This window comes from Oreochromis niloticus, linkage group LG8 (genome assembly GCF_001858045.2).
Source record: "Oreochromis niloticus isolate F11D_XX linkage group LG8, O_niloticus_UMD_NMBU, whole genome shotgun sequence".
Classification (NCBI taxonomy): domain Eukaryota; kingdom Metazoa; phylum Chordata; class Actinopteri; order Cichliformes; family Cichlidae; genus Oreochromis; species Oreochromis niloticus.
This window is the reverse complement of record NC_031973.2, coordinates 27,540,254-27,565,368: the sequence shown is the minus strand read 5'-3', so window position 1 is coordinate 27,565,368 and position 25,115 is coordinate 27,540,254. Positions and strand designations below refer to the sequence as shown.

The following is a 25,115-nucleotide window of genomic DNA, read 5'->3' as shown; positions in this document are numbered from 1 at the left end:
AGCCAAACATTCGAAATCTTTGAGTAATATTTGATTCTTTTCTGGGCCTTGACTCACATGTCAAATCTCTGTCTCGTTCCTGTTTCTTTCATTTAAAGAAAATTTGGTCTCCTCAGCTGAACTGGAAAAAAATTGTTCATGCATTTGTGTCATCATGCTTAAATTATGGTAATACCCTGTTTATCTAGACAAATCATCTCTTTCTCGCCTCCAAGCTATACAAAATGCAGTGGCCAGACTGCTTACACCTTCTAGCAAGCGTGCTCACATTATTTCTATTTTATATTCTTTACATTGGCTCCCAATAGATTTTAGAATGTGTTTTAAAATCCTTGTTTGAACATACAGAACACTAAATGGCCAAGCCCCATTTATGGCCAAGCTGCTTGTTGTCTCTGCTCACAGACTATGAGTTTGTTCCCTGAACACGATTGAAGACAAACAGGGGTTTTCAGTCTGTGGCACCAAGACTCTACCACCACAGCTACGTTTGGTTGACTCTGTGGAATCTTTTAAAGAGCAGTTAAAAACTTTTCTGTTTAAACACGCCTTCTGTTGATTGACATTTTTTAATCTCAAACTTTTATTTACACTCAACCTTTTGGTTAACATTTTGATTATTTAAGCCTTTGTGTACAGCATTTTGTGACTGCCTGTCTACGAAAAACACTTAATAAATAAACTTTACTTGCTTAATTGTGATCTGTAGTGAGATTTGGGAGCAGGTGTAAGAGAGCCTGGAGAGGTGGAAAAATTCTCTGGAGAGATGAGGAATGAGAATTACTAGAAGCAAGACAGACTGCATGTTTGTGAATGAGAGGGAGACAGGTGGAACGGTGAATATACGAGGAGTAGGAATAGTGAAGGTATGTCTGTGAAGGTTCTCAGTCATCCAGGTCATCGTAGTCAAAGGAGTTTGCAAAGAAAAGCGTCTGGACTTCTTTGAGTTGTTTGAAGACGTTTCACCTCTCATCCGAGAAGCTTCTTCAGTTCTAAGGTCAAATGGCCGAGAGTCCCAGATTTAAACCCAGTGGGAGTATCCCCCCAAGGAGGGACAAAGGACCCCCTGGTGATCCTCTAATCACATGCGCCAAGGTGTCCCTCCGTCTAACCTCACACTACAAGAAAAGAAGGCCGTCGCTTCCCTGAGCAAAGACCACAACATCACTATATTACCAGCGGATAAGGGAAGGTGCACCGTGGTCCTAAACACAACAGATTACCACACAAAGATCACTACTCTCCTCAGTGACAACAACACCTACGAAGCTTTAAAACGAGACCCCACAAGCAGCTACAAAAAGAAAGTTATAGCTTGCCTTCAAGACCTTGAAAAGGACAAAATCATTGACCGCCTCAAATATCACCGCCTTTATCCAGGGGATGCCATACCCTGCATTTATGGACTTCCTAAGATCCACAAGGAAGGGGTCCCACTCAGACCCATAGTCAGTAGCATAAACTCAGCCACTTATAACATTGCGAAACACCTTGCTACCATCCTGGCACCTCTCGTGGGGAACACCCCACACCACATCAAGAACTCCACCGACTTCACCGACAAGGTCCAGAAACTTACCCTGGATCCAGATGAAACCATGGTGTCCTTTGATGTAGTCTCTCTCTTCACTTGCATACCCACCACGGAAGCAGTGGAGACTGTCAGAAAACGACTACAAGAAGACAGCTCCTTGGAAGACAGGACCAACTTCACACCCGATCAGATTTGCACACTGTTAGACCTCTGCCTTACCACAACATACTTCAAATACAACGAAGGCTTCTACAGACAAAAACATGGCTGTGCCATGGGCTCCCCTGTGTCACCTATTGTAGCCAACCTTTACATGGAGGAAGTGGAAAGAAAGGCTCTTGGCTCTTTTAAAGGGAGAGTACCCAGCCACTGGTACAGATATGTAGACGACACCTGGGTCAAAATCAAGACACAAGAAGTGGAATCCTTCACTGCGCACATTAACGCCGTGGATAAAAACATCAAGTTCACCAGGGAAGACACTAAGGATAACTGTTTGCCTTTCCTGGACTGCGCGGTGCACATTGAAGAGAATGGCAACCTCAACATTGAAGTTTACCGGAAGCCCACACACACGGACCAGTACCTCCTCTTTGACTCCCATCACCCTCTGGAACACAAACTTGGAGTAATTAGGACCCTACACCACCGGGCAGAACTTGTTCCCTCTAAGCCTGAAGGGAAAAAGAAGGAACACACACATGTAAAGGAAGCACTGAAAACGTGTGGTTATCCTAACTGGGCGTTCATAAAGTCAGCAAAGAGGCACAGGAAAGACGATCAGACACCAGCGAGGGAGGATAAGAAAGACAGACGCAACAACATTGTCATCCCCTATGTAGCCGGTGTATCAGAGAAACTCAGGAGAGTTTTCTCCAAACACGACATCCCAGTGTACTTCAGACCCAGCAACACACTCAGACACAAACTGGTTCACCCGAAAGACAAAACTCCAAAACACAGACTTAACAACGTGGTGTATGCTGTACAGTGCAGCGAGGAATGCCCAGACCTCTACATCGGAGAGACCAAACAGCCACTTCACAAGCGTATGGCACAACATAGAAGAGCCACCTCCACAGGACAAGACTCAGCAGTCCACCTGCATCTTAAGGATAAAGGTCACTCTTTCGAGGATGCCAATGTTCACATATTGGACAGAGAGGACAGATGGTTTGAAAGAGGAGTGAAAGAGGCCATCTATGTCCACTGTGAGCGACCATCTTTGAACAGAGGCGGTGGTTTACGACACCAACTGTCTGCCATCTATAATCCAGTTTTGAGTTCCCTCCCCAGACGCCTTAACGCCCACTCACATCCTGGGCCATCTGACCTCAGGAAATCACATGATAGGGTGGGGCCAGGTTTCACAATGAGCTCACCCGAAACCCTGGCTGATTAGGTCCCACACCCGCTTTCACACCTTGGCGCATGTGATTAGAGGATCACCAGGGGGTCCTTTGTCCCTCCTTGGGGGGATACTCCCACTGGGTTTAAATCTGGGACTCTCGGCCATTTGACCTTAGAACTGAAGAAGCTTCTCGGATGAGAGGTGAAACGTCTTCAAGCAACTCAAAGAAGTCCAGACGCTTTTCTTTGCAAACTCCTTTGACAATAGTGAAGGTAGAATAAATATCTGGAGTCAACCATCCAAAGCAACAAACAGTGCACAAGAGAGCTGCACAAAGTACAGGCTGGTAGAGTGGGTGGAGTTTCATTGGTGATTTGTGACACTTTTCAACAACAGGTGAAGATGGAATTGAAACCTGCCATCTTATATGGTTTGGAGACAAATGGGACCAAGTTTAGTGCTTTGAAGACAAAGTTAGAGAGGCAAGGCTGAGATGGGTTGGACATGTGCAGAAGAGGAGTACTGAATATACTAGATAAAGGATGTATAAATGCATATGTATAAATATGGAGCTTTCAAGCAGAAGAAAAAGAGGAAGATCACAGAGAAGATTCATGATTATAGTGAAAAAAGATATGAAGAAAATGTGAAGGATTTTTGTGTAACAAAACAGAATACTAGAGATAGGGAGAAATGGAGGCAGATGACCTGCTATGGTGAAACTTGAAGAGTTACGCCAGGAAAAGAGCTCTGGCAATGTCATTCTGAAAAATGTTTGTAATGTTTGAAAACTCAAAACATGTTTGTAGAACATGAAATCCAATTATTAAAAAAGGATTCAGAGTTGTTGGTGTACTCTGGTTGTCCTGCACACATTTCTTGATTGTCTGCATTTCCAAATGTTTAGGTTTTAACGCTAACAAACTTGGTTGGCAAACTGTAGTCACAGAAACAGATAGTGCTTTGTACTTAGTGGTAATTAACAGACCAATAAAATACTAGAATTTAACTTAGCGAAAATGAAAGACAAACTGATTAAATGAAAATGCTCCAAAATGCACATTTAAATAACAACTAAAAGCAGTAAACAAACAAACAAAATACTGGTATTATATCACTTTTGTACAAAAATAAATAACATGCAGCTGATTGACTCAAACAGATATAATTAGATCCATAGGTATTTGGACACATTTGTTCTTAGGTTGCCTCTGTTGTGTATTGTGCTGAACTATTTGTGTTTGTTTGTCCAGAGCTCCATGCAGATATCATGGGTTTGAGGCAGCAACATGTAAACAAAGAGGTCAGTCACTTTCTTTCTTTCTTTCTTTCTTTCTTTCTTTCTTTCTTTCAAATTAAGAACCAAAGGCTACGCTGTTTGATTTTCCAACTCCAACATGATCCAAAATTAGTTTTGGTTTATAAGTAAAGTAAGAACAGCAGAGAGTTTAGAGAGCATTACTATAGGCATTGAAGTCATAATATAAAAAATAGTACGCAATTAAGATCATCACAAAGTACCTAATACTAGTAGTAAATGTTTTACAGTGTTATAATGTAATGTATATATTGTCGCATATAGAATTGAATAGATTAGAAAAGAACAGAATAGAATAGAATGGAATAACCCTTTATTGTCATTGTATATGTACAACGAAATACATGCAAAGAGATTTAGATTGTAAATTTTTTTTAAATGTGGTGCAGTATGAGAGACATAAATTATCTAAACCCTGTTTAGATAATCATGGTTTACTTGATCATGTTAATAAGTGATTGACTAAGACATAATTAACTAAATGGGGTTAGATAATCATATTGATAAGTGATTAAATTTGTAACAAATGTTAGCACATATCACATTGGCTTTACATTGCATTCATTACAATGCCAAACTAACTAACTCTCACTTCAAATGTAAGAAAATTTAAGAAAATGCACCAAGGTTTCTGCCAGTGTGCAATAGGCCAGCGATTAAATGACTCTTCCAGATAATGTTGACATTTGGTCAAAAAGTAGAAGGTAAACAGACCTATTCTCAGAAAGCTTAAAAGCCATCCAGAGAAAGAAATTTGGTTAAAAGGACACTTTTCCTCTTCAACACCTTTGAAAACTCCTCAGACAACCAGCAGAGTACATATAAATATAATAATAGTGCTAATCATACAAATTTGTGAAAAAGTTCAATTTTTTGCTATTAAAAACACAAAAAGCAAACTTTTTGAACATTAACAACTAAACACTGGCAATTAAATGAATCAACAATACATGATAGGGAATTTGTCATATTTATAACAAATTAACTAAAAATTATCTTTCATCTTTTGAGATTGTGCAAAAGCATACATAAGAAGGGAGACTCCCAAGAGTCAAACTAAAAACAGTACGTCTTGCCAAACCACATGGGTTACTCAAATTTCCAAATTTTAGAGGCTACTTTTGGGTAGCACAAAGCAATTTCTGCTCTTTCAGATATTGGATTTATGCAGGATTTCTCCTCCTTACCCCTAATGCATTCTTCAAACAATGGGTAGTCGCCCTACATTATACCAGTTTCATGACAATCATTTGAACAGCTAAGGAGTTCAACTTCAGCAACACAGACTTCTGTTTTTTTATAATTAAGAATGTTTTTTCACAAGACATGAAGAATGGAAAAAAGTTATGGAACTAAATTTAATTGACAAGTACATCAAGTACTTCAAAGTACATTTTGAAAATGTACTTGTCAGAGGAAATGGAGGTGATAATAATGGGATATTAATGGGAAAAATATATGCAGTGAAGTACACACAATAACAAACTTAACTTCACAAAGAGAAAAAATTTTCAAATACCAGAAATAATGGCAAAAATATGCCCAAGTTATCCAAATATCTGGGGCTTATATACACATATCCAAACTGAGATGCATATTAGAATAATGTCTTTGTCTTTGATGCCCTCACAAAGATATTTAAAAAAAAAAAAAAAAAAGCTTGGCGTTAACTTGCCATCTGGGCAGCTTAGTGTTAAAATGTTCTCTGTGTAGCTGATTGCCAAGAGCCGAAGTTATGTTAGCAGCAATTTGCTGTTGTTTCTGTCCTGGATGCAATTTCAACTTTACCATCTCTCATTCTTTAGTGCAGTAAAAATAAAAGTAATGTCCACCTCCACACTGTACACTGCAACACTATTTTCCTCCTCCGCCACACAAAATGAAATCAGGTGATTGTAGTGCAAGTGCAACTGAAACCGATAAACAGAATAAAAGTTGCAAGGAATTGCACTACTGGGAACTGATTCTTGATTCTTATCTCTATATAATAAGTTGTTTAAGTAATAACAAAAATGTTATTCTAAAGGTAAACGTTAATAAATTCTATATGCATTACACCTAAAGTTAAATATTTAAACCTTTTTTGGTTTTAATTTTGATGGTGGCTTTTAAAACAAAAAATTTGCATCGTACAGTAAATACTTTTTTGATTGCCTTTAGGAATTATTTTAATAATTTGAAATGTTGGATTTTCATACACTATATGCCAAATTTAAAATGGGTAAATGGACTGATTCTTATATAGTGCTTTTCTACTCTCCGGGAGCACTCGAAGCACTTTATACAACATGCCACATTCACTTTCTTCAATGTTTTTACCTAACATTCATACACATTCAGTCTCTGATGGATGCATCGGAGAGCATCTGGGCTTAGTACCTTGTCCAAGGATATTTGGCAGCCAGGGATCGAACCACTAAACTTCTGATCAATAAATGACCTGCTCTACCTCCTGAGCTAAAGTCACCCCCATTTTAAGCCTATGAAAAACAATTAAATCACAATTACAACAAAAAAGCCCTTAAATATTTCACTTTACATGTAATAAACATGAAAGAAAATCCATACTAATTTTAGTTTTACTAATGATTTAGTTTTTTGTATTTTTTAAATTCTGGAATAACTCATGGTTTTGCATTTTCTACAGGAAGAATGTGTCTTTCCTTCAATAAAACTGAAGGAAAAACATGTTAACGTCATCCAACAACTGGAACAAACCATAGAAGATCTCAGGACTAAGATTGCTGAGCTGGAGCGACAGCCCCCTCTGGTGGATAGGGACAGTATGAAAGTCACCACCTCCACCACAGACCGGGAATGTGGAGGAGAGGGGGGCCTACTAAGGGGTGTGTGCGATGCTCACCTTCAGACAGAGGCCTCCTCTGTTGGAGGCTTGGAGGCAAAGTCTGTGCAGACCTCACCAATGGATGACAGTTCAAAGTTCAAAGTGCCTTGTGGTGAGCCAGACAGAGTGGACAGATTCGTGGAGCCTTCCCCCAGTCATGATGGGCACCTGTGTTTGTGTCAGCTACAGCCTCCTCCTCCTCCACCCCCACTTCTAGGGGGAAGTGAAAGTGGAGTCTGCCCTCCTTATTTAGGGCAGACTGTAGCACCTCCTCCTCCACCATTACCAGAAATAGTCCCACCTCCTCCACCTCCTCCACCCCCTCTTCCACCAGGTTTAGGAGTTCCTCCACCTCTCCCTGGTTATCTGGCTCCACCCCCACCTCCTCCTTTACCTCCACCTCTCCCTTATTGTCTTGCTGCACCCCCACCTCCTCCTCCTCCTCCTGCCCCAGTCCCACCCCTTACTGCTGGCATGGTTCCACCCCCTCCACCTCCTCCTCCTCCATTACCAGGAGTTAAAGGCCCACCACCAACTCAAGCCTGTGTGCCTCCTCCTCCTCCTCCTCCTCCATTACCAGGTGTTAAAGGCCCACCTCCACCTCAAGCCTGTGTGCCTCCTCCTCCTCCACCTCCACCAGGAAACATCTGTGTTCCCCCAGCTCTTCCAGGTGCTCTTGGCTCCCTGCCTCCTCCACTGCCACTGGGCTTGTATTCTCTGGGTCTGACACAGGAGAAACCACCCAGAAAGGCCTTGGTAGAGCCACCAAGACCCATGAAGCCTCTCTATTGGACCAGGATCCAGCTCCACACCAAGAAGTAAAGAAAGTAACATGTACATTTAGGTCCATATGTTTTGTGACAATAATACATCTTGATTGCTTGATTTACAATCCACAATCCACAGTGGTGGTATACCCAGGCAGAATTACAAAGAAATGTGCAATTGTCCAAATACTTATAGTCCTAACTGTGTTATAATGATGAAAAAATCATTATGATACATTATAATTATGTTTTGTTTTGTTTTTTTATTCTGGTAAAGACATTCTTAGACACCATTATCTCAAAAATATGATGATGATGTTTTTATTGCCAACTCATGAAAAGACCAAAGCTATGTGCTATATTGACATAGTATAAAGAGTTAATTTTCAACTGCACATATGCCATCAACAAAGTAATTGTGACAATCCTATTACTACATGACCAAGCCTGTGCTCAAGCACAACTTCTGTATTCCCAGATCATGACTCACTATTTAATAATCAAAATGCTCAGAACAGTGTTCTTGCTTTATATTTCACTGTTCAAAACACATCAAACAAAGTGCTTCATTGACATAATAAGTGGTGCTGTTTTGTGTTTCTCAGGGATATGTCTTCTTCACTTGTGTGGGAAACAATTGAGGAGCCTAACGTAGACTTTCAAGAGTTTGTGGAATTGTTCTCCAAAACAGCCGTGAAGGAGAAGAAGCAGCCACTGTCTGACACCATAACCAAATCCAAGGCTAAACAGGTGTTGTGTTTAGTTACATTTTAAATCCTCTGAGCTGAAAAATGTGCTCCCTCATCTTCAGATGAACCTAAACGTACATAATCCAGAAACATGCAATAACTCACTTAAGCCATATTATAATGTTTTTGAAACACATCTTTAAAAAAACCAAAAACATTGTATTTCACTAAATTTGAAACTATCTTATCACTTCGTAGTATATACTGTCTTCTATAATTTGTACATCTTAGAAATCCTGTTAGGTCACATATTTATAAGGGGATTTAATGACCTGTGTTGTCAAGTGAATTCATTAGGTTTTAAACAAAGAGCTATATGGCTGATTTCCACCCCGCCAGCTACTATAAAAGGTCGAACATCGTGATCATCATTACTACCTTGAATTTAAACTAATGTCTGCTATCCTTGATATAATGTAACATAAATGCACCAGATCCAATATTTGGCTCACTTTAACCCCCAGTGTACATTATAGTCCACAGCTCTTGTTGTCACTACACTGTTGGCCCAACTAAGATTTCAGCATCAAGATATTAACGTATCAGTATTAAAAAATACTATTTTAAAGTACTAAAATTAAATTTTGTCTTTTATCTCTAAAAAGTAACCACAGCTGGAGCTGGATGATGTATGCAACAGCCAAATTTTGATTGGTTGACAAGTGGGCCAGAATAGAATGGGGAGCAATAGCTGAGTTCACTGGGAACAGGGAAACCTAAAAAAAAAAGCAATCATGAAAAGCATTGGCTGGAGTGCACATTTTTCTTTTTTTTTTTAAACACTTGTTTTCACTTCAGCTCTTTGGATGTTATAACTTTGTTGCCCTTTGCTCATGGACAATGGTTGCAACCAATGACTTTGTGTGACTTTTTTGACAACAGAGCTCACTGCTGGTAGATGGGCAGACCCTGGAGTGGAGCAGACAGCAAACATGCTCTCTCTGCCCGACCATAAATTCTACTTAAAGAGGAACAGAGTGCTGCTGTCAGATGGAGGCAGGGCACACAGTACAAAAATTCTGACTTATCACTTAAATCCCTTTAAGGCATTTCCATTTGTCAATTTTTATTCAGATAAGTCAATCTGAGGGTAAACACAACGTCCAGAAGCTGTGAGCTAAGGAAACAAAGTATATTTGTTTATTTTGTGCAGAATATTACAGCGATGTTACATTATATTGAGCAGGCAGCTGCCCATGTTAAGCTGTTACTATCACCGATTAATGTGGGCATGTTTTGTAAATCAGCAGCAGTCGTTAAACAGCTGACAGAGTGAACAGAATATAAGTAAATTCTAGATTCTATTGTTCTCATCGTCAGTGTTGAGTGGTAGTAAAAAAATGATGAATCTGTGCAGCCTCTGGAACACAAATGTAAACAAACCTAACCAGTTAACGTAAACAGTGTTGGTCAAGTTACTTGAAAAAAGTAATCAGTAACTAATTACTGATTACTTCCCCCCAAAAGTAATCCCGTTACTTTACTGATTACTTATTTTCAAAAGTAATTAATTACTTAGTTACTTAGTTACTTTTTAAAAACACAATTTACAGCCTGAATAGGTGATAAAGCGATAGATCTTTCAGCCCAATTCTACTTTTTCTGCATAATCCATCATACAAAATGTAATCAAATGGAAAAGTCTCTTTTTAAAACTTGTTTTATTAGTTTTAATCTTTTAACTTTATGCATCAAGCAAAAATTAAATTATATTCAACATTCTCTGACTGGAAGAAATTTGTTTAACATTTAAACCTATTTTCTGCACATTCCAGCACATAAAATAAAATATTTTTTGTGTGTTTACACTCACTCTTTCAAATAGATGCAAGTAAAACACAGCAGAAAATAAATAAAGTCAAAGACTAGTTGCTCTATTTTCACCTGTAAAGCAGGACTGGGGTAGGCGGAGGTTTACCCTGGTGCAGGTGTGCCGCAGCGGTCAGTTGAAGACTCCGCGAGTTTCTCTGTGAATTTCCCATTACAGTCGTAGTGCACTCGGCGCTTGCTTGGAAGTTAAGGGCGGTTTTTTTCGCTGTAAAAAGAAGTTTTCTTCCCACGCACAATGGACGCTAATGTTTTTGTCACTTTTTATGGAATCAAACTCAAAATAAGGTCAGTACTTCCACGCTTTTAACGCTGCACGCTCATACTCTCTCCCGTACTTGATATATTATCCATTGTTGATCTGCAGACAGCTGTTGTCACGAACGTCGCACTCGCTTACGTCACTATCATGAGACATTCTTGCAAAAAACTCACGGTTTTAGTAACGCAGTAACGATGGTAATCCCTTACATTACTCGTTATTTGAAAAAAGTAATCCGATTACAGTAACGCGTTACTGTAATCCGATTACTTTTTTACGAGTAATGTAAGGGATTACCATTGCAAAAACGGTAATTAGATTACCGTTACTTTCCCGTAGGAACGCTGCGTTACTGCGTTACTAAAACCGTCAGTTTTTTGCAAGAATGTCTCATGACAGTGACGTAAGCGAGTGCGACGTTCGTGACAACAGCTGTCTGCAGATCAACAATGGATAATATATCAAGTACGGGAGAGAGTATGAGCGTGCAGCGTTTAAAGCATGGAAGTACTGACCTTATTTTGAGTTTGATTCCATAAAAAGTGACAAAAACATTAGCGTCCGTTGTGCGTGGGAAGAAAACTTCTTTTTACGTTCAGAGATGGGCAGTAACGCGTTACTGCCCATCTCTGAACGTAAAACCCTGAAAACAATGGCGGCAGCTACTTAGTTATAATATTACTCTTATTACTCTTTCTGGGTCACAAAATAAACTTTTAACATATTTTCAGGGGAGAATGTAGCTGTGTAAACATCAAATATCTGCTTGGTTTTTCAAGACATCACATATTTGCAAAAGTGCTCCGACGTTTTCGGAGACGTCTGTTACCCACCAGCTCAATAGCTAGCCGGGAGGTCAAGGGTCACTAGAGCCGGCGAGAACAGCGGACTCCCCGCACATCGTTTTCAGACCCCCCGGGGTCTTTCGCTACTCAGGTTAAACATTACTGTTTGGCTTTTTTCAGTGTTTTATTTGTTCCTGAGTAAATCGGTTTGGCTGAGATTAAAGTTAATAGTTTTCACACAGCTGCATAAACGTCAAACAGAAATTAAACAAAAAAACTGAAATTAAACTGATTAAACAGAAGGTGAATTAAACAGGACACTGAATTTACTCCAGTGTCCTGTTATATTTTAGGGAGCAGCTAAGAATGTCAATTACTAATTAGCTTAGAAATCTTAAATTTAACTTACTGAAAAGATGCAACAGTGCCTGTAGGTTAGTCCAGTTTACTGCAGGACACCTTTTGCTGCCAATTTGAAACAGACAGTTTTGGTTTTGGAAATTAAATGTTTTGCCATAACTGGAGCTGCCAGTCAAAGGTGTAATAATGACAGTTAGGTTACACCTTAATTTAACAGCATGAAGTTAGTAATTAAAATCAAAATTATGAGAAAGGAGACCCCTTGACCCAAATCGGTATGATGCAACCTACGAATAATGGCTGAAAAAAACATCTTAACTAAAAATATATCAGAAGAGAAGTTTTTTGTTTTAGTATGACCTATACTGCAACCAAACACCAGAAGCCAATAGAGATGTTTCAGCTTCACATTTGGGGAGCTGTTAGGTCATCCATGTTTTCTACAGTCATTGTTCCTGTGTGATACCTTAGCTGCACTCTTCTGGACAGAGATCTTAGACATGATTCCTAGGATCTGCTGGAGCCACTCACAGTTTCTTAGCTTGGTGATTTTGTCCCGTGTCCCATTTTGACCTCAGTACTTGCAGGCCATATTCAGTGTGGCCATGTGTTATTTGTGCCAGTCACTTGGTTATGGTATTCTATTGTCCCCTGCTGTTGTTATCTGCTGAATTGTCTCAGGGGCTTATTTCCACAGCCTGCACCTGGTGTCCCCAGCCTCTATGGATCTTTTACTTAGATCTTTTACTTCCTGTGCTGCCATGGTTAGTGCCTCTGTGCTTTCTTTCAGTCCAGCCACTGGTTCTGGATGTCAGCAACTTCCTCTATCCGCCAGTGGTACATACCGTGCAGGGGCCTGTCCTTCATTGATGGTTCCTCCTCTTGCTCGTCTTCTTTCTTGGGTTTCTGCTGCCTGAAGTATTCACTGAGCACACAGTTGGTTGTGGCCATTTTCCTGATGTACTCGTGTTCTTTGTCTCATCCTGGACCGCAGAACTGACCCTCACTAGTCCCCGGCCTCCTACCTTTTGCTTAGCATACAGCCTCAGGGTGCTGGACTTGGGGTGAAACCCTCCAAGCATGGTCAGGAGCTTCCTTGTATTAATGTCAGTAGCTTCTATCTTCTCCTTTGGCCAGCTTATTATCCCAGCAGGGTAGGGATCCTATCTTTCAGGTCAGTTCTTCTTGCAGTCAATGATCCTTATTCCAACCCACTTGGGGCTTGGTACAAAATCTCGCGTGGGAGTCATGATGATATTCCAACAGTACCCTATTTTCATCTCTTCCCCACTTATGCTGTCTTGTTCCACTTGTTCCACTTTTCATCAGTATGTCCTGGTTCCTCAACACCTGATGCGGACCTTCTTAATCTGGGCGACGTCCGAACTGCAGATGGCACTAATCATGGCAGCACAGAAACAAGCTCTGAGTACAAGATCCATAGAGGCTGGGGTCTATCACACCAGGCAAGACCCCAGGTGCAGGCTGTGTAAAGATGCCCCTGAGACAATCCAGCACATAACAGCAGGGTGTAAGATGCTAGCAGGCAGGGCATACATGGAACGCCATAACCAAGTGGCCGGCATAGTGTACAGGAACATCTGTGCCGAGTATAACCTGGAAGTCCCGAGGTGAAAATTGGAGACGCCCCCAAGGGTGGTGGAGAATGACCGAGCTAAGATCCTGTGGGACTTCCAGATACAGACGGACAAAATGGTGGTGGCTAACCAACCGGACATAGTGGTGGTAGACAAACAGAAGAAGCAGCCAGTAGTGATAGATGTAGCGGTTCCCAATGACAGGAACATCAGGAAGAAGGAACACGAGAAGCTCAAGAAATACCAAGGGCTCAGAGAAGAGCTGGAGAAGATGTGGAGAGTGAAGGTAACGGTGGTCCCCGTGGTAATCGGAGCACTAGGTGCAGTGACTCCCAAGCTAGCCGAGTGGCTCCAGCAGATCCCGGGAACAACATCGGAGATCTCTGTCCAGAAGAGCGCAGTCCTGGGAACAGCTAAGATACTGCGCAGGACCCTCAGGCTCCCAGGCCTCTGGTAGAGGACCCGAGCTTGAAGGACTGACCGCCCGCAGGGGCGAGCGGGGAATTTTTTCTTTTTTTATATATATATATGCAGAGAGAGAGATGCTGTCTCTTTTGCAGCTTTTAATAATTCTTGTCAATTTATTCTTAGATTATATATAGTACATTACGTTACACTCCACTTCCCTCACAGCATTTAACCTGTCTAATTTTCCTGTTTTATTTTTGTTTTAGGTTGTTAAGCTCCTAAACAATAAGCGTTCTCAGGCTGTAGGGATCCTCATGTCATCTCTGCACCTTGACATGAAAGATATCCAGCATGGTGAGTTCCACAGTTGGTTGGGCAGTGTTAATTCAAATAATGCAATCAGCCATTGTATATTGGGTTCATTTACTGTCTAATTCCTATAACAATTTAAATTTAGAAAACAATTTAGAAAAAAATTAGTGTGGTATGCAGGATACTCTGGTTTTAAATGATTTTCCAGATAACCTTTCCAGGCATCAGGTAGAAGGAACAATTTTCTTTTAGCCTTTTTGTTTCTTGGCCTCAATGTGCTTCAATTTGGTTGCTACTCTTTTTCTAACATGGCACAAGTATAGACAATCTATGTCAAATACAGCAGCTGGTTTTTCAAGTGAGTTCAGAAGCATCTGGTTTAATTCAGTTCATTTCAATTTTATCTATATAGCACCAAATCACAACAACAGTTGCTTCAAGGCACTTTATATTGTAAGGTAAAGAGCCTACTTTACTTTTCTCTCTCAGAAAACAGTCACACAAAGGGGCAAGATTCTCTAAAACTTGTACTTGGTAGGAAAAATGTTCATCCCGTTTGTTAATTTTTTTCATGCACAATAATGATAATCAGAATCAGAATCAGCATACTTTATTAATCCCTAAGGAAATTATGTTTAATAGTGAAATGGACACATTTGTAAATGTGAATTTTGAAAATGCAGGAAATACATCTTTAGTTAATTATTAGTTGTTTAAAAATTTCCTAGACATTACTTAAGTTCTTGGGAGTTTAAATTTTTTCCCAACTTGTCAAGATTTGAACGGAGTGATCAGTAACCAATTGCTCTTTGTCTCCTAGCCATCCTGAACTTGGACAACACTGTAGTTGACCTGGAGACCCTGCAGGCACTGTATGAAAATGTGAGCTTCACACTCAGTTTATATTGTTTGCTTCTAGACATCTCAGGCCCTTAAATCCTTATTGGTCCGATGTCTATAAAAGGCTGAATGTTGATTTATTGTCTAGTAATGCAGCAATTAAACTAGACCAGGTCTGCAATGATGAACACTACCTGTCAAGGGAGACTGTGTATTTGGGACAGTTTTTTCCAACATATTGTCAAATACACCAGGTAGTTCACTGTTCTGGAAAATACCTTAATTCTGTATTTACATTACTGCTTGTCAAATCTTTCAGATAATCTAATCCCATAAAAGGGCAGCTTATTATTCCACTTTTGTTCCGATCATAATCATTAATGTTACTAGATGTCCCAGTCACAATAAAACAAGAGAGGTAGTTAGGTGATGTAGAGTCAGATGCAAGTCAAAGTGGATGGATGGGCTCTAAAATAACTGTTACCATCCAACAGATAAGCTGTGAACAAATGTTTATTGGTATGTCAAATAGAATAATATTACATATATACCCCAAATAATATTGACCTGATATTTCCATGTGTGTGTGTGCTTAAAACTACTCAAACAAATAGAAAAAGGCTACAGATGTGTATTTCCTGCTACCAGTTCAACAGTCAGCAGAAAAGATGTCTATGAGTTAAAACAAGGTGTATAAGTTTAAACTGAGTGCCTTCATGCATGTCATTCACAATTTATTATTATGCCAGAAGTGTTCACTGAGTATCAAACTTTTTTCAAAAGAGTCTAGAGTCTAGTCATACATCCTTTTTCTGTTTGTTTTAGATCTGCTGAGATGTTGCCTTAGATTTATTTTCTATATAAATTATAGAAGACATGGAGCCAGATCTCTTGTGTCTCTCCCACAGAGAGCACAACAGGAAGAGTTGGACAAGATCGAAAAGCACATAAAGTCCACTAAAGACAAAGAGAATGCCAAGCCCCTGGACAAACCAGAACAGTGAGTGATTACTCTAACACTTCCACGGTAATGAGCAGGTTTATTTCATGAGTTATGAATCTCAGTGACTGAGGAAGAATTATGGTGAAGGCAGACTTTTTTTCATCAGAGCAGGTCATCTACTAATGGCAAGGTTGGTGGTTCAATCCCTATCTGCTCCAGTCTGTATGCCAAATATCTGTCAATCCTTTCCGTGTCCGGGCCGGGTGAGGTTTCCCGTGTTGAGACAAATAGATACTAACTTCAAGTTACTGTCCGATTAATCCACTGGAGTATGAGTGTGTGTGAATGTTACATAGAAAGCACTTAGAGCATAAAAGCTTTGAGTACTCAGATACAGTAGAAAATCACTATATAAAAACCAGTCCATTTACCATGTATACTACCACAGCTGATTTTAAATCGGACACTGAGCACTGATTGAAGTGCTTTCAACATTGATTCATGGGATTTAGCAAAAATATTGCTCCAACTGACTGGGAATTAAGGTCATTTTTGTGTATAGTCCTCCATTCTGACAGTCCCAAAAGAGTTTGGAAAGTTTGAATGATAAGGTGAGGAGTGTTCAACCATTATTTCACGACTCATCAATTTAAAAACATCTAGCGCTGATTACAAGTGTTGAACTTGAATTTGTTATCAGTTTACTTAAATAGTTGGTCAGTTTGGCAACACCAAAAGGCCATGATGGTCTTAGAAGACATTTAAAAGAAGACTTAAAAAAAACAACAACAACAAAAAAACCCCCCATGTAAATCATTGGTTACCCTCCAGAATAGGAGTACAACATTAGTCTTTGCTAGGAAAGATCTAAAACAGCCTACACAATCATGGAAAAAAATCTTTGGGCAATTGAAACCAAACCACTCAGAAATTATTGACGTTAACTCAGAAAAATCAATCAAGTCTAACTAAATATTAACATTTATTAAAGTTGCTCTACTTAACAATGCACCTGTGTGACCAATCTAATGGTTAAAATTTTATTATTGCAGAAATTCATGAAAACAATGTTTAAGTTGTCAACAGAGTTCTATCTCTTTGTCAGCCTGGCTATAGTCTGACAGGGTAATTATCATTACTACAACATTTGCACTGGCAGTGAAAGGAAAGTAAATAAAGAAGGACAATTTTTCAAATTATTATTATTATTATCATTAATATTGGACGGCTCGGTGGCATGATGGTTAGCACTGTTGCCTCACAGCAAGAAAGTCCTGAGTTTGACTCCACCATCTTGCCGGGGTCTTTCTGTGTGGAGTTTGTATGCACTCCCCATGTTTGCATTGGCTGTTTGCAGGTACTCCAGCTTCCTCCCACAGTTCAAAAAACATGCAGTTAGTAGGGTTAGTTTAATTGGTGATTCTAAATTGCCCATAGGTGTGAATGTGAGTGTAAATGATTGTCTGTCTCTATGTGTTATCCCTGTGATATCCCCCCCGCAACCCCGTTAAGGATGTGTGAAAGAGAATGCGTGGATAGATATTATTGTTATTATTTGCTGAACCCTTACATGCCAGCCAGATAATCTGAAACAGGGCAGGATACACAAGACTTCCAAAGTTGTGTACATAATTTAAGAATTCTCAGCACTGAATCCTCTGCTTTACCTGCAAAATTAAAACACTGATACCCACCTCAAACACAAGATTCTTAGACAAATTAAATATTAAATATTCTCACTTGTTAGTATATAAGGGCAGGGTTGGACCAAGTTTACAAGTAACTATATAGGTTAATGCTATGCTCTTTTTGTTTCTTCTGCATTAAAGATTTCTCTACCAGCTCTCCTTGATCCCAAATTTCAACAGTAGAGTTTTCTGCATCCTTTTCCAGTCCAGCTTTTCTGAGTGCATGTCATCTATCACAAGAAAACTGGACACACTGCAGAGGGTATGCAAGGTGAGTCAAAATGTGAAGAGCAGAATACAATAACTGCATACCCATATATCCATGTATGTACAAATCTTTGAAGTTTGGACAAACATGCCCCAAGTCCATGTATATACCCATAGATTTATATAGTTTAAGAACAGGGCCATTAGATCTGGTTATGAATCATTTGTTTCAGGATAATGAATAATACACATTCATGAAAAGGTGTTTTCATTATTAGCATAAAGTCTGAAATGAGGAAACTTAAAAAGAACAACTTTCAGTGTGCAGGGCAGCACATATATGAAAAGCAGTGCAGTGTAAAAGCCTGAAGACTGTTTCTTGTTGAAGAAATGCTTTCAAAGCTGTGAAAAGAACTTACTTAAGTAATAATTCTACCTAATGTATAATCAATACAGTCACATGATTTCTTCATTCTGTCTGTTTGATCTCATTGTACAGGTAATACAGGACAGTGAAACAGTGAAGAAGATTCTAGGTCTGATTCTGGCCTTTGGTAACTTTATGAATGGTGGCAATCGAACCAGAGGCCAAGCTGATGGTTTCAGCCTTGACATCCTGCCGAAACTTAAAGATGTAAAGAGCAGTGTAAGTAACCGAATGCTGAAAACAAAGTATTATTTTGTCCCTGCATTCTAAAATAAAGAGTCTTGGTCTTGCAGATTACATCCATGCCTTTTAAATGTAATATATTCACAGTATTCAGCAATGCAGTTTAATAGAGGCTTAATCAAATGTTATGTGTGTAGTCCATTATGAGGTAATAAACTGCACCTTACTGAATAAAAGTTAATATTCATTGAGCTGTGTGGCATTAGCTCAGGAAGTAATCAGGAGGCCGTATACTGATCAGAAGGTTGGTCGTTCGATCCCTGGCTGGTCCAGTCTGAAACACCAAGGTGCTCTTTGATTCAATATGAATGTGTGTGAATGGGTGAATAAGTGCTCTGAGTGCTCCAGAAAAGCACTAGCACCAAAGGCACTGACAGAAATCACTATTCTTCTTGACATATTAAATGACATTTACCCAAGTCATAAGCTGAACATTAATAGAATTTTAAATTGTGCTTTGTTTGATTTAAAACTAAGATTTTAGCAACAGTGTGAACAAATGACAGTGGTGTTTTATCTTCATAAATACTGGTGAATATCTTCAGTTACATGACCGGGCAGATGCATGAACAGCTTTGGCTCAGAGTACAAGTAATACAGTCACACAGAGTTATATTTCCTCACTTGTTTTAGTCCAGTCAAAAAAAGAGTACCAGCGCTACTAGCACTGGAGACAATTATGATTTATTTATCTATTTATTTCACAAATACAAACATCTCTCTTATGAGGTTTTTTCACAATGTAAAAACGGATTATAACATGGTAAACACTTGTTTTGTTCGATTGTAACTAATGTCCATTCATCCATCTATTACAGACTTAATGAAGTAAGTAATATTCTAGTAATTATAACTACACAGAAAACATAAATGATAATTATACTTCAACTCTTCAGTGAACAAGGTTATAATGTTGTGCTCATTGCTTTGTGTGCTGTTGATGGTGTTTGCTAGTTAATAAGAAAATAGACTTGTGCTGTGCTGCATAGGTCTCATCCTCAGATGCAGACGAAACAGGATTACTCCTAAAAGCCTACAAACAAGCTCTTCAGTTAGGGGTCTCCGAGCAACAAAAATCCTTCCGAAGACACAGAACTAGCTGCTCAATGAACGGATGAGGGGAACAAATTTTACCATCAATGTGCCAAGATCTAAAGAGGAGTGGATGCGACAGAGACTCACGGTCCTCTAGATGTGAATACTCTTCAAAAGCTGTTTGAGTTCACTGAGAAGGCTCGTGATGAAAGCCCTAGACATGAAAAGTCTAGGACTAGGCAACAAAGGAAGTTTGACTTACTTGTTGTACATCAGAAACACCAACAAAATACAGAGAGTGTCCCCAGTGGCCAGAAGAAAGAAGGATGGCACACTAAGGATGTGGAGAGGTGGGTGAAAAATTTGTCAGAAAGACAACTCACCCAAGCAGAAAAAAACGAAAGCTTTGAACTTTGCTGTGATGCCGAGACAATTCCCACTAGTGGAACTGATCCCAGCCACAAAAACAGCAATTCTTAACAACAACATTGCAGACGTGGAAAGAGAGTTTTGGCCTGTCTCAAAAATGAAAAGCCCCCAGCATCCAACATCAGGATGGAAGAGAGGAAGGCATGCCCATCGCTTAGTAATGACAACAACATGATCATCCTTCTCTCACCCCAACCGGTCGCAGCAGATGGCCGCCTCTCCCTGAGCCTGGTTCTGCCAGGGGTAACTTCCTGTTATAAGGGAGTTTTTCCTTCCCACTGTTGTCAAAGTGTTTGCTCATAAGGGGTCACAGGATTGTTGGGTTTTTCTCTGTGTGTATTATTGCAGGGTATACCTTACAATATAAAGTGCTGTGAAGCACTGTATAAATAAAATTGAATTGAATTGAACCAAAAATTGTTCCACCTCAAAGATCTGGTCCCCCAGCACAATTAGAGTAATATAGTGTACGCTGTTAAGTGCCAGGAGAATTGCCATGATTTGTACATCGGGGAAACCAAACATCCTCTGGCGAAGTGGATGGCACAGCACAGAAGAGCTAACTCGCCAGGACTCTGCAGTCTATTTACACCTACAGGCCAGTGGACACTCTTTCAATGATAAGGATGTACACATCCTGGACAGGGAGGAACGCTGGTTTCAGCGTAGAGTCAAGGAGGCTATTTATGTGAAAAGGCAAGGATGACGGTCTGTCTCTTAATTGAGGAGGGGACCTTACTGTACATCTTTCACCATCTTGTGATGGCAGCCATTCCCCAAGTCCCTGTAAATGGTACTCATAGCCATTGATCAGTGGTCACTGATTAGTGGTTATTGATCAATGGTTATGACAATTTGCATAACAATGATCAAGACACTGACCTCACAGCCCATTGTTCTGGCTTCGCCAATAATGCTATTTTCATTCATTATGCAAATGTACTGTTGTAAAAGGCTGGGGAAGCCTGCTGTCACTTAAGACTGAAGAAGTCACTTGGATGAGTGACAAAACATTTCTCCCACTGAAAATGCTACGTCCAGATGAACCGAATCAACTTTTTGGGATTTCTTCCATGTATTTTTTTCCCGATAGTTTCACATTTTTTAGGACATGTACTACAACTAAAAGCCAGATTCCATGGGTGGCATTGGCATCCTTCATGTGGTGGAGCCACTGCAGCAGGGCATGGTCTGAGCAGAGGGTAAATGAACGACCCAGGAGGTAATAATGAAATGTCTCAGGCCTCTCTCTATCACACTTTGGCTTGGCCATGAGTACAGCATACCTCAGGAACACCTGGACCACGGCCATCTGCTGCACATGCTTCACCCAGGTGTCCTTATGGATGATGACATCATCCATGTAGGCGGCAGCATATGCATCGTGCGTCCACAGTACCCAGTCAATGAAGTGATGGAAGGTGGCTGGTGCACTGAACAAGCTGAACAGAAGTGTAACAAATTGGTCCAAACTCTACAGAGTTTGGACCAATTGGACCAACAAGGAAATCTGCCAGTAGCCCTTGGATAAATCCAGTGTCATGGAAAAATGAGCACTGCTAACCGGTCCAAGAGCTTCTTGACCCAGGGCATGCGAAAAGCATCAAGCAGTGACACTTCATTCACCTTGCAGTAGTGACATGATCCAGCCACATGTTCTCTGGGAGGCATGTCTAGATCTGGAAAGAGATCCCCCAGGACACAATCTCTTGTCTCATTAGAAGCAAGCCCCAACATTTTTAGGCATGAACACAAGAAACTGAGGGCTATACAAATACGAGTTCCTTTTTAATTTGATGGACTAGCCTGCACCATCATTTTTTCACTTTGATTTGCCTTTGAATTCAGCTTTATGTAGGTTGATAAATTTCCTTTCCATCACACAATGTGGCATCTTATACCTAGTCCATTTCACTATAGATATCCAGCATGATGTTTTCCCACTGAGGTCTGATTTGTTTCAAAGTGTTAATTTAATTTTTTTGAGCAGTGTATATCCTCTGGTACTCTTAACACAAAAGAAGTAGAGCCATTCTTCTTAGGCCATGTTTTGAGGATCACTTGTTTCAGTGTTTTCACTCTTTTGTATGTGAGTAGTTGTTAATTTATTTTCCATTGTTTGTAGTGTGTTGCATTCTAGTTTATCTCTATTCATCTGGTCTCTGTTTTCTGTCCCTGTTGTATTCCTTCTATCTTGTCTCCTTGTTTGTTTATCGTCTGTCTTTGTCAAGTTTGCATGTTTTAGTCTGACTCTCGGTGTGCGTTTGTTCCTGTTTTATTTTGATAGTCTCATGAGTTTATATTGAGTTTTTTACCTCAATGGTCTCATTAATCTTGAATTGTTCAGCTCAGCTGACACATTTGTTTTGCAATTTATTTGATCAAGAGTTCTTTAATAAATATACCCTTTGACTTTACATTTCATCTCCTGAATCTCGTGCTGGGATCCTTTTGTTGTCTTCGATTGAATGCATTTAGGATCTTAACTGTAAAATAACTGGCACAAATCTAAGTGTATGCTTATATCAGTGTCACACTCCTGTAAAAATGTTGCTCTATTAAGTTTCAACTGGTTATCTTCAGATATGAAATACTTAGGGATTCTTTTAAACCTGGATTTGGAAAAATTAGTACCTCAAATATAAAACCTGCTCAAATAAATAAATAAATCTAGATTATTAATTAAAAATAGAATTCTATTTTGTGGGAAAAATTAATGTGATTAAAATGGTAGCGGCTTCCCAGTTCAACTATGTCTCAGTGATGTTGCCTGTATAAATACTCCCACAGGTCAAGAGGAATGGGTCTAAATATGGCAGAGGATATTATTCTGAGTTAAGCTGGATCAAAATTGAAAAGGAATTAGTAAGCCCTTTTAAATTTTTGGGTGTTCTCTTACATGACACAGTTACTAATAGAGAAGATTTCTTCTTTAACAGTCCTGTTGTACAGATGAGGGTTGTATTGGATACAATAGCTTTAAAGAGGGGCAAGCATAAAATTGGACCTTTGAGTCGTTATGTTTTGGAAGTATTTGGATGTTTTCGAAATATCTACAACTGATATTTGTACATATTTGAGACTAAAATACTAAAAGCCAATTTAAAGTCCCCAGTGAGGGACTTTCTGGATCTTTCTTACATGAAGTATAAGGCAGCTGTGTTTTATAAAATACTTAGCAAAGAATTACTTTAATAACCCGAGGATCATTTAACAAAAGGACTTAGGCTTTGATATAAAACAGAAGGAGTAGTCTAGAATACTCTCAAATACTGATAAATGTACAAAAAGCCCAGCAAAAATTCATATAATTTAAATTAATACTTAGGATTTATTTTACCCCTTCTAAATTTCATAGGAGCAGTGTAACAACCAATGACCTATGTTGGAAATCAGATACAGGAACATATACAAATGCTATTCAAGAATGTAAGCAGGTTTACCTCTTTCAGAAAAAAAGCTCTACATTTAGATAGGTAAATTGTTATGTATGAAATACCAGTATCACCAAGGTTATGTTTACGTTCTCAGTCTTTCCCACTGCATCCAAATACAGTTTTGTGGCAATGAAAGTGAGGGCAATTTTGGTCACAAGGAAGATCCTTACAGTATGGAAAGACACTTGAAATGGTGTCCAAAAAAAAGCAAAAAATCCATAAAATTATTGACAGGAGTTAATCATGATAATGAGAACTTCAGCAAACTTTTAGGACAGACTTTTATTGACAATTTTGATGTGCAAGACATGATTGTAGATTGGAGTCTCTACCCTTGCACGTCTTGGTATATTTCTGTTTCTGTGGTGTCTTTTTACCTGCTCACTCTTTCTATAGCCATGTAGTTATGACCAGTGCATTAACGGAAAATTGTATTCAATTCAATTCAATTCAATTTTATTTACATAGCGCCAAATCACAACAAAAGTCACCTCAAGGCGCTTTAAATGATGTATAATGATGCTGTTTGATTGCCATCTTCACTCCTCTAAACTTATGTGTGTTTTTTCCACATACAGGACGGCATGAAAAGTCTTCTGTCTTACATTGTTGCATATTACCTCCGACACTTTGATGAGGTAAATTTTCACATATTCTGTCCTCTCCTGTTAAGACTGACTGATTTGTGCTGTCGATTCTCACAAACGTAGTTGTGGTCAGACGTTTACATAAACTCATCATGGGCATGAATGAGATTGTAATTCTGCTGCTTTTAATGATTTAATCGAACTGTTCTTTTGTGGGGTGGAATGATTGAACAGCATACATCTTTAATGACGTTGACAAACAAAAACTGGGTGCACAAGTTTAAATTAATTTTTTATTTTCTCTAATCCGCACAGTCAAAATTATATCCACATACCTCCCCCAATATTTGAAGAGAAGTTTGTGCTTCTGATATAATTCTGGCTAAATATTCAACCATTCTTCTTGGCAAAATTGGTAGTTTATATAAATTGGTGTGTTTCCTGCCTAGAGACTGGAGAAACTGGGTTTTAGTTGAGATACATGGATTATATTATATCTTCATGTTGAGAGGTTAACCTCAAACAAGTAGACATTGGTCCTTTTGAGCTTCTCTTTCAAAAGAATCAGAGTAACCAGGAGTGAGTTTCTTGGAGTCGGTCCTAAGAGATTTGTCCTTAGTAGAAAGCCAAGCCTTTTGACTGGGCAGTTAGTTTGGATCAGGAGTGCAACAACAGTCCACCAGTTGTTTGTTTTGCTCCTTCGTCCATAACAGTGCAGCGTGGGTTGCTGTGATAATGACGAAAATGATGTTGAACAGATGGAACAAAACTTCACCTTCTGTGGTGGTAAACAGTGGTGGCTGACAACCAAGGGATGCCTCAAATGAGGGACCAGTTCCCGGGGATGTTATGGAGTTATGAACGTATTCTATCACAGAGGTTCCCAAAGTGTGGGGCCCGCCCCCTAGGGGGGGCGCAGAGCCATTGCAGGGGGGCGCGGTATGAAAAGAAAAAAAAAAAAGAACGCTTGGACACTGCTAGCATAATGGACAGGTTTTTGACGGGGCTCCCACACAAACGCAAACCAGGAGATGAAGCATCGCTGAATATGTTTCCAAACCAACTTCCTTCCAAGCCAAAGACAGGAAAATATGGTGAAGCATATCTTCCCTTTGGCTTCACCTGCACAAGTGCCAAGGTAGGTCTCCCCTGCAAAATTAGTT

At 39.5% G+C, this 25,115-nt stretch overlaps 1 protein-coding gene across 4 annotated transcripts in view; it reads left to right on the top strand.

Moving 5' to 3' along the window:
• fmn2b (formin 2b) overlaps positions 1–25,115 on the top strand; it is a 67,348-nt gene that overhangs the window by 12,873 nt on the left and 29,360 nt on the right. For 2 of the 4 annotated variants that reach the window (XR_003221267.1, XM_005463642.3), the window contains exons 5-13: positions 4,139–4,188; positions 6,851–7,866; positions 8,421–8,565; positions 14,071–14,158; positions 14,937–14,998; positions 15,865–15,956; positions 17,729–17,858; positions 18,294–18,440; positions 23,944–24,003. Coding sequence is in view for 3 of the 4 variants with exons in the window: in XM_005463642.3 (XP_005463699.1) it covers positions 4,139–4,188; positions 6,851–7,866; positions 8,421–8,565; positions 14,071–14,158; positions 14,937–14,998; positions 15,865–15,956; positions 17,729–17,858; positions 18,294–18,440; positions 23,944–24,003 (1,790 nt within the window). In the remaining variant the exon portion in view is untranslated. Of the gene's footprint in view, positions 1–4,138; positions 4,189–6,850; positions 7,867–8,420; positions 8,566–14,070; positions 14,159–14,936; positions 14,999–15,864; positions 15,957–17,728; positions 17,859–18,293; positions 18,441–19,453; positions 20,212–23,943; positions 24,004–25,115 lie in introns of those variants that run through there. The other 2 variants (XM_025909538.1, XM_025909537.1) reach the window with 2 other exon arrangements.